The 9911-nt window shown below is 31.9% G+C and overlaps 2 protein-coding genes across 2 annotated transcripts in view; one reads left to right on the top strand and one right to left on the bottom strand.

Moving 5' to 3' along the window:
* Positions 1 to 347: 347 nt before the first annotated feature.
* On the bottom strand, positions 348 to 5083 carry LOC108579612 (serine/threonine-protein phosphatase 6 regulatory ankyrin repeat subunit A-like). Its single transcript, XM_017943194.1, has 15 exons — positions 5057 to 5083; positions 4312 to 4697; positions 4050 to 4242; positions 3780 to 3969; positions 3462 to 3708; positions 3271 to 3385; positions 2888 to 3198; positions 2602 to 2812; positions 2361 to 2525; positions 1922 to 2284; positions 1702 to 1852; positions 1351 to 1629; positions 1032 to 1276; positions 822 to 951; positions 348 to 751 (listed from the first exon to the last, which is right to left on the bottom strand). Exons 1-15 carry the CDS (start codon positions 5081 to 5083, stop codon positions 639 to 641), a joined length of 3126 nt encoding a protein of 1041 aa, XP_017798683.1. The 3' UTR covers positions 348 to 638.
* A 2807-nt stretch (positions 5084 to 7890) lies between these two features.
* LOC108579615 (protein MMS22-like) overlaps positions 7891 to 9911 on the top strand; it is a 5480-nt gene continuing 3459 nt past the window's right edge. Inside the window, exons 1-9 of the mRNA XM_017943197.1 lie at positions 7891 to 8105; positions 8175 to 8309; positions 8376 to 8529; positions 8600 to 8785; positions 8867 to 8980; positions 9051 to 9248; positions 9323 to 9570; positions 9638 to 9735; positions 9802 to 9907. Coding sequence (XP_017798686.1) covers positions 7891 to 8105; positions 8175 to 8309; positions 8376 to 8529; positions 8600 to 8785; positions 8867 to 8980; positions 9051 to 9248; positions 9323 to 9570; positions 9638 to 9735; positions 9802 to 9907 — 1454 coding nt within the window. The remainder of the gene's footprint in view (positions 8106 to 8174; positions 8310 to 8375; positions 8530 to 8599; positions 8786 to 8866; positions 8981 to 9050; positions 9249 to 9322; positions 9571 to 9637; positions 9736 to 9801; positions 9908 to 9911) is intronic.

Below are 9911 nucleotides of genomic sequence, written 5' to 3'. Positions count from 1 at the left end.
TTCACCTTAGGAATTAAATTTACGAGTCCATGAGTATCCTTACGATACGATATAATCGACAATGTACACAAACATTATCGTGTCTTTTTTTCATCAATGAGGTATCAATTATGTTAGCAATTCACTATATGAATGTCTATGTCGCATCTACAAAATCATTTTTGTACCAGACACATTTGCATGTGCATGCAATTATGTTAAGATATTAAAGCAAAAATAATGGTATGTATTTTTCTTGATACAAGATACCTAATTATAGTCGTGCTTACTGCATAGTACAATAAATTTCTTTTTAAGCCTAACGTTATTGCTCTCTTAAGCAACGCTTAAACACATATAATATTACCATACCCCTCTTGGCAGTTTGCGGCGGTTCTATCGAAAATGTTAATGGTACAAATAGAGGTATTGTCATTATTACTTGTTATGAGGCTGACAATTGCAGATAAATGATTGTTAAGCGCTGATTTATCGTACTAAATCTGTCTGTCGTCTTATATGCAGCATAAGCAGCATTATGTTAAAATCGAAAATAACCAACAGCTTGTCCAAATCAACCGTGCAACATCAATGTTTCCGTGCATTGAGTCAACGTTTAAATTCTGGAACGCTTGATGATCGAAGCGTAATACCTGCTGTCAGTAAAACTCTGAATCTGAGCTGTGTTGTGAATCGCCACTTCTGCCATTTAAATATACTTCTGATGTTTGTTGAATTGACGGCGAGTGTTGTGCAGCTTCCCAATTCTGACCTGTAGTAACGAATAATCACTGATTTATGAAAAATTTCATTGTTAAGTTACCTAGAATTAACGTCAATACCATGTGCAGCAAGAATAGTGGCCAAACATCGCGCGACAGCTGGATTTGGAGCACAAGCTAATGCGGGTGTAAGTCCCTCTGCATCAACGGCAACTACACTTGCACCCAATTGCAATAAACGTCGTGTTACCTGTATACAAACAAATTTTTACAGTTCTTCATAATAGAACCATAAGACTATTTTTGAAAAACAATCAATTATTTTCGTACCGTTACAAGTCCATTTCTGGCTGCCAAATGTAACGGAGTTCTTTGCTGCTTATTGGTCATGTTAATTACAGCAATACTTTGTTGCTGCGTCTGTAACGTGTTTTCAGTATTCGAATTAACAGAGTCGATCCAATTCAGTAAGAGTGAAGCAGCAGCAGAATGTCGTCTTTGACAAGCTAAGTGGAGAGCTGTATTCTTATTGCAATCAACCGCACGTACATCAGCTTTCCACTCAAGCAACAACTCTGACATAAGACAATTTTTAATGTAAAAATATGTGGAATACACGTATGAAATTTTTCCATTAAATAAAATTTACCAATAGCGCTACATTGATCCGTAATGGCAGCACAAAGAAGAGGCGTCCGGCCTGAATAATCTGGAATTTCGAGTCCAGCTAATTCAGGCCCAACAGAACTCAAAATCAATCTCGCGCATTCTACAGATCCTGAACTAGCTGCAACATGTAAAGGCAATCGACCACCTGGAACATCTCTGGGAGCAGCAACTGTCTTTCCTCCAAATTTATTTATTAATAATTCTAAACAATGAGCTGATCCCTGATAGACTGCACAGTGGACAGCCGAAAATGGATTACCTATATATATATAAAAATAATTTAGACTAAGAATCAAGAATAATAATTTACTTAAAAGCGAAAAAAGTTTACCGTCCAATGAATTGATCACATTTTGTTCCAATAGATATTCCACGCAATTGGAGTTTCCATTGTAACAAGCCCAATGAAGAACGGTACAACCTTGATCGTCTTTTAATGTGGCAGCTACAGAATTAGCTTTGACAAGAGAAGCTAACGCTTTCTCTCTGCAGGAAAATTAAAGCCGATTAAGTAAAAATATAAAAAAGTCTTTTAACTTGATAAATGGAACCAACCTCCCACACGCTGCGGCCAGATGCAATGGTGTTTTACCATTTGTATCTTGTATCGCCACTTGAGCACCGTGCAACAACAGTAATTCTACCAGCAGATGATCACGTTCCTTAACCACTGCTCGAAATAGTGGCGTGTGCTTGTTTATATCCGGCAAATTACAATCAGCTTTAGAGTTTAAAAGTAACATGGCACATCTTGGGTTACCATTCGCCACTGCAAGTGTTAAAGGAGTACGCTGTTTTGCGTCGTAACAATTCACTACGCTTGGATCTTCTGCATTTTCCAAAAGAAGTTCCAGACAATGGAAGTGGCCTGCTGCTGCAGCGCAATGCACTGGAGTGCGCCTTGTAATTGAATCCTGAAAATATATTAATGATTACTAATGCTGATGTAACACTCATCTTGCAGACAAGAAATATCTTTTAAAATCATACTTGAACCGATACACAGGCTCCATATTTTAACAAAAGCTGAACGCATTGCTCGTGACCCTTATAAGAGGCCAGATCCAATGGTGTTTTACCAGTATCCTCTTTAATGTTAGTATTGGAAAACAATGGCAATAATAAACTTAATATTTCGCTATGTCCATGATATGCCTGCAAATATAAGTAATTACAGTTCCGATCGTTAAGCACATTAATTTGTTCAAGCTATTGATTTACTCAATCGTACAGCAAGATGTAAAGGTGTTAGCGCAGGCAATGGAGGTTCTGGTTTTCCTGTGGAAGTGGATGACACCGTCATATTTCCTGGTGGACAAGCTTCTAACAAAGCTTCTAAAGCTGGTTGATTTCCTCCAGCTACCGCGTAATGAATTGCAGTGAAACCACGTTTATCACGCAAACGGGGATCGGCTCGATGTTTTAACAGATACTGTACACACCTAAAGCAAATTCAAATGAATTTTTCAACATACTGTTTTATGAAACAAATTACGTATAAAAAATGAAATACTTACTGAGCACCAGAATCTCTAGGATTTGACGCTGCTGCTAAATGCAAAGGGGTTGCACCCTCTATATCTTGTGAATTAGAATCACTTCCGAATCCAACCAAAGTAAACACGCAAAGATAATGACCCTGACTAGCAGCGTGATGAAGTGCCAACCTGTTATTATTGTCAGTTAGTCGAAAATTGGCTCCACTAGATAAGAGTAAATCTAAACAGACGACAGAGCCTTTGAATGCTGCTAAATGTAATGATGTTCTACCCCCAATTTCTCTCGAATCTATACGTCGGCTATCGACTTGTAATAATTTCCTACAGACCTGTTAATTTCATTAAGAATTTAATGTCGAATTTCAGAAATATGTTTGTACATATATGCATGAATGTTTTACCTCGATATGTCCTGCTAAACAACTGAGGTGCAACGCAGTACGCATTTCAATATTACGCGCGGCTGGAGATGCACCATATTCCAACAAAGTTGTAGTTAAACATTCGTGACCAAACCTATACGAAATTTGGCATTAATACAAATGCTAAACGCAACTATTGGATAAAATTGATTATTTTCATTGAAATTTACCAAGCAGCTACGTGTAAAGCAGTATTTCCATTTTTATCTTTAGTATCTGGTAATGCTCCAGCATCGAGTAAACTTTTTGATCGGGTAAATCGTCCATGGATTGCAGTCATATGTAAAGGCGTACGTCCATCTTCCGATTGAACGTTTATTCTTAAACCAGCTTGTAAAAGAACTTCTAAACAATGAACGCCATGAGTACTAGCAGCGGCAACGTGTAATGGTGTCTGTCCGCGATAATTTACAGCCTCTGTTCAAGGAATCATTTGTTAGAAAAGTCATAAACAAAAATTTGTTCAACAAATTTTAAAATCATCTCACCAACGTTAGCAGCATTAGCAATTAATTCTGTAACCGCATCAGCATGGCCATTTAAGCATGCAATATGTAGGGGAGTGTTTCCATACACATTTTTCGCTTCAATATCTGCTCCAAACTTGATTAATGTATGCATACATTTTACATTACCAGAAGCTGCGGCCGCGTGTAACGGAGTGTATAAATCTCGATCCTTAATAATATAAATATCTATATAAATAGAATCTTATAACATATATAACAAGAATAACAATTTTAAAAATATTATTTTACTTTAACATCTATATCTGCATTTTTTTCTATAAGTGCTTTGACAATTCCATCATGTCCCATGTATGCTGCAAAATGTAAAGCCCTGCGATCTTGTTTATCAGAAGCATTTATTACACAGCCCATTTGAACCAAAAATTCTGTCATTTCTAAGTATCCATTGTAAGCTGCATGATGTAAACTTGTTCTTCCACCTCTGCAAATGTTTATACAGTTATTAATTCATACTTAAATAAATCAATTGTAAAACACTGTAAACACAAACCTGTCTGCTACATTAATGTTCGTTGAATATGAAACTATCACTTCTGCACATTGTATTGAATTATTAGCTGCTGCTATATGTAAAGGAGTTTGCCAACTACGGTCCCTGATATTGACATCTGCATTGTGGTGTAACAAAACCTCTACTACTTTATGATTTCCTGAGCAACAAGCTCTATGCAATGGAGTCAACCATTTCTTATCTTTAGCATTTATTGCAGCTCCATTTAATATAAGCACTTCTACAATTGCTGGATCTCCCCTATATGCAGCTGCATGCAAAAGAGAACGTTGTTCTCGATCTTGCCAATTTGGATCTTCTTTTCTTGCCAATAATGCTTTTACTTCGTCTACATCTCCAAAAAATATAGCTTGTAATAGAGGAGACTGTAAAAAAATCAATGTTTCATTCTAAAAAAGCTTGTATAACTTATGCATTCTACAAAAGTTAATAGTGGATGAAATTAAAAAATGTAATAAAAAGTAGCACAAAGTTCCAAAAAGTTACTACTTTAAAAAATTGTTGTGTCAATGATGCAGTGGACTTAGATTAATGAGAATTTTCAAACATTGAGTGGCGTAATAACATACAAAAATAACATACAAATAAGATCATTATATTACAAAGAATTGCAAATAAATCGGATAATTGACACATGAATCTAACCTGCGGCATTACAGTTTCTATAATGTATTCAAAAATTGTTTAATGAAATACAGTTATTTAAAGAAATAAATCAACATACCCCATCACGCAATTCCTGCACGCTCATGATTAATAAATTTTTCAATTTGTACAAATACGGAAGTATTTATAAAAACATAGCTATAAAACCGTAAAAAACTGACATAGTAGTGTGAATCATACTTCAACGCGTATCGTTAGGTATGTTACTTTCTTTTTGTAATCGGCAATTTATTGCAAGCGTATGTAAAACCACCTGCTTTTTTCTAGACAAACAGTAGCATTATTTATGTGAAAGAAACTATTAAAATATGCATAACAATTCTATATTTTCAAATATAAATAATTGTAGCTATCTTCTCATAGTGTACTCTATCCTTGTTTCTGTCAAGTTATCACAAGCTTGTAAACAGATGGAAATACATACAATGTATTCGCGCGAAAATTAAATTTTTTCTCTCAAATCACACTTTATGCTTATCTTTCATCTGTTTCCTGTTACATTGCATATAAATAAAAGAATTTTCTCGTGGCAGCTCAACACTGATAATATTACAATACGTTAATTTCCAATGCTGGAATGGATGTAAATGCATTGAACCAGACTCAATATTGTATAGATAAAATTACGAAAAGAAATGTACATTATTTTGAAGAAGAACCAAAGAATGGCTCCTTAAGTGTAATACCTCCAAAATTAGAATTTATTTTCGACTCTGGAAATTTTAAAGTTCAAGAAAAGATAGTGGAAATTACAAACTATTTTTCCAAATCATGCCCTATTCAATTTTTACCATTGGAGACTGATTATTTTCGGATCAAAAGTAATCTTCAGGTGAATGAAAGGATTTGTATGCTCGAAGAAAACGTTTCATTCAAAATTCTTTATTTCAATGTTACGTACATATATTCTAGAGAACATGGCTTATTCCTGGATCAGTTTCCAAAATAAATATTTTGTTTAGACCTAATGAGAATAGGGATTATAATGATCTATTAAGGATACGCTACTTTAAAGATCAAGTAATAAAAATAAAAATGTTTGCTAAGATGACACCTAAGTTTTCCTTTCCCAATAATGTGAATTTTGGAAATGTACCACTTGGTCGAACGTAAGCTTATTATCGAATTTGAGCTCCATTCAAATAACAATTTTAATTATTTATTATTGAAGGGTTTGCTATAAAATGCCAATATATCCTCATGAAAAGAACGAATTTTCATTCGCGATTTTACCATCTAATGAAAAGTCGTGCGTTGACATCTATCCTCGATGGGGTATACTTATTCTGTCAATTTTTGAATCTTTTTATCATTCGGTGATACATAAAATTTAATTCGATTTTTAGGTTATATGAGACCAGGACACAAGCCTATAATGATTATGATAATTTATAAACCTCTGAAGTATATAAGTATGAATTTCCAAATTCGGATATTCATATCTGATTTATGCAAAACTCCACATATTATAAATTTCTACGCATATACTCGACCAGGCCTTTTACGGTGAGAATATTTGCAGACACAAGTTTTATAAAAAAAATGAAATACAAATAATAAGTGATGTAATTTAAAAAAGACTAAATATTTAGAGAAACATTAGAGAACCTTAAATCAAAAGTGCGAGGCAAAACGCAATGGCAAAAAATTGTTGCAGCTCCTAAAACAATAAAATCCATTTCCTTTGAAAAAGATAAATCAAAACCTTCCTTTAAAGATTCTGTTACGAAATACAGAAGCTTTGAAAAAATTGTATTAAAACAATGTGGTTATTTTCCTTTGCACTCAATTCATGCCGTAAACTGTATATTAAATTCAAGAATTCGGAAATCATTTCATGAACATGAATTAAAGGGTTAGACTTTTTGTACAAAATGTTCTTATGTCATGCTAATCAGGAACAAATAAACTATTCCTTATTTAGGTCCATTAAATTTATACTTATTTAAAACTATGGAGCAAAAAGCGCAAAGATTGAAGGAATTTTTAATAGAGGTAGCAGATCATTACCGAAAAAACGAACAAGTGAAATTTCATTACAAACCAAAAGTGAATTATGAAACACGTGATGCTACTGAAAACCAAATTATTGAAATTAATATGCAACGAGAGCAAACAAGGGAAGATTATAAAAATTTAATATCACATTCCGAAAAAGATTTATTTGAGCGACAACAAATTAAAAAGATAAGACAGAGAATTTTAAGGGTTTCCCGAAAAGTATACATTCTTTAATTAAAAATTACTTAATATGTAGTAGATGAAGTCTCCATAAATTTTATTTTTAGTATCCAAATACAATTTCAATATCATCTGAAGAAGTAGAGCCTTTTCTACATTATTGCAAAATTCTACCCTTTCTTCAGGCAGCTCGTAAAATTGTATTAAGAAATCGATTATTAGAAACACTTGTGAAATTACGAAAAATAACACCTGAGCTAATTATCCAATTTGAAGAACCATCAATAGCAAATCATTCATTCATACTACAAGTTTAAAAAGTAGAACATCATATGACTTATTACGCCAAATTGCGTTTGTAAATTAAAATAGTAAAATTATTTTTACGATGTATAGTTTAATATAAAAATATTATACTGTTAAGAATTTAGATTATTGAAATTTCTTGTTTTGAAATTACGTGATCATCATATACTTTATACATAGATGGCACTTCTACAAGTACCGCCAAATCTTAGGGAAAAGCATTTACTTTTTGTTGACAATTTGTAGTGCGAAACGAAAGATATAATTGCATAAAATATTTTTAATATAATTCGGTATAATATGTACTTGTCATTTTCCTTCATTTTTAGATATGAAAAATGTGTTTCAATTTAAATAAGCATTTACATTGAATAATTTGTACTTTCTACCAAAATCACTGTACAAATGGATTTGTGTTTAACTTTCAAATGCAATGGAAAAGTGAATTCTAATGATTGGGAATTGAATAAAGATGGTTTATTTTTACGTGGAGAAGTGGAAAATGTTTTGTATCCACAAGATGATTGTTTGTTATCAGACATAAATATAGATCTTTTTGATTGTACTGTGCCTGCTGCTACAGTTCTGCTAGATTTAAAACATTTCATCAAATGCATGGAGTAAGAAGCTATTAGCTCTTTATTATGCAAATCAGTAAATAATGTTTAATTTAAAAAATGTTTTTGCAGCATGCATTTGAAAATACTGAGCAGATATGAAACTTATAATCAAGTTTTAAATTCCAAGACAGATGATGTTGACTTTTATCATATAAGATGTGTCATATCAGAATTCATTTTATATATAAGAATGTACTTAAATAGGTAAGATAATTTATTTTTTTAATTATTTTTTCATCCAATGATTACCTAAAGAATATAATTTTGTAGTATTAAATGGAATTTTCAATTGCTACACATTATAAATGAGAATATTGAAGAAGAGTTTAATGCATTATTTAAGGCAATGAGATATTTCCTAAAAAGATTACGTAACATCCCTGATGTTACTTTCCATTATGCTCCCTCTAAATTAGGCAATCAGGTTTGTAAAAAAGTATTTGTAGTTTATATAGCTTAAAGTTATAATATTATTCACATTTTATATGTTACAGTGTAAACAACCAGAATATCATATGTATCATATGCACATAGAATTAAGATGGTTTTTTATTTCATTAGTGTATATAAAAAATGTAAATTGTCAATATTCCGGGGAAAATCAATTAGATGAACTTGAAGGTTTTCAAGCAATGATTATTAATGATCTAATTTATATTTCATTAAAAATATTTGAAACGGTAAAAAATATATATATTTTCTATAAAGTGTGATTAATGATTTAAGTGTGTATTTAAAATCTTTTTCTCAATATGTTGTAGATGCCTTTAATACATGTGCAGCAGAAAACTCCATATAACTGTACATGCATTCGTGAATTATGGCTTATGCTTCAAATATTTATTGATAGTTTATCTGATAGGATGAAAGTAAAGGTACTACATTAGAAGCTTTTAATAGACATATTTTTTGGAATGTATGTATAACATGCTTGTATATTTACAGACTTTCTGGGAGCTTGTAAATGAATGTATTAATGGACTCTTAAATAGGAATGCATCTAGCAATAAGCAAGAACCCTATGACTATCCTTTAACACTTTGTAAAAATTCTGAATTGTTTTGTCTCTGGATTATTTATAATCTTTCACTTTTATATGGATACAATAATGATGGTGTATACTTAGGATCCAAGTGTTCAAGGGTAATTAGATTTTGATTTCTTTCTTATTTGGATTTATATTTATAAAATAATGTTATTTATTTATTTCTTTAAAGATTAGAACTAACTATGAACAGATTGAAAAAATTTTGAAAACATATATTTCTAAAGGTGGAAAGGATGGTGAACGAAATGAAATTGATGAAGAATTACGTATAATGATATCCTTATTGAATACTATTATCACGGATTGGTGGCAACCGCGAGTTTCGGTTATTTCTCTTCTTTGGGATTGCTTTCATAAAAGATTGGATGAACCATTTTTATTACATGTGTCTGGTCCTTGGACATTATCAGTTGAAAAGTAGGCAAATAATTTGCGTACTTGTTTTGTTTATTGTATCATTATTATTAAACAAATTTTTTGGTAGGAAAACTGTTATGGATATTCTTAAACAAGTAAAAGATAGAATTAATAATACAGAATGTGTTAAAGAATCAAGCTATGGAATGTTCTTACATTTACTTGGTGAGTGTTACTTTTATACAAATTAATTGTATTAATATATATTCTAAATCTAAATACACGTTATAGGATCCTTTTTGCGTATAAATTATAGCAATGGTGATACAAAACATTGGAATCAAATTAAAGGTCGTATTTATTCCAAATTTTCTAAGGGTAAAGTTCAAGAATTTTCAATA

The sequence above is a fragment of the Habropoda laboriosa genome, unplaced genomic scaffold (genome assembly GCF_001263275.1).
Source record: "Habropoda laboriosa isolate 0110345459 unplaced genomic scaffold, ASM126327v1 scaffold33, whole genome shotgun sequence".
Classification (NCBI taxonomy): domain Eukaryota; kingdom Metazoa; phylum Arthropoda; class Insecta; order Hymenoptera; family Apidae; genus Habropoda; species Habropoda laboriosa.
This window is presented reverse-complemented; position numbering and strand designations above follow the sequence as displayed.

What these genes read in the sequence shown, in the direction of transcription:
- LOC108579612 (XM_017943194.1), bottom strand. Translation starts at nt 5,083, where the DNA reads ATGAGCGTGCAGGAATTGCGTGATGGG. An exon ending in GTTTAGCAGGACATATCGAG is followed by an intron (nt 3,199 to 3,270) that starts GTAAAACATTCA and finishes TGAAATTAACAG; the next exon opens with GTCTGTAGGAAATTATTACA. An exon ending in TGTGATCAATTCATTGGACG is followed by an intron (nt 1,630 to 1,701) that starts GTAAACTTTTTT and finishes ATATATATATAG; the next exon opens with GTAATCCATTTTCGGCTGTC.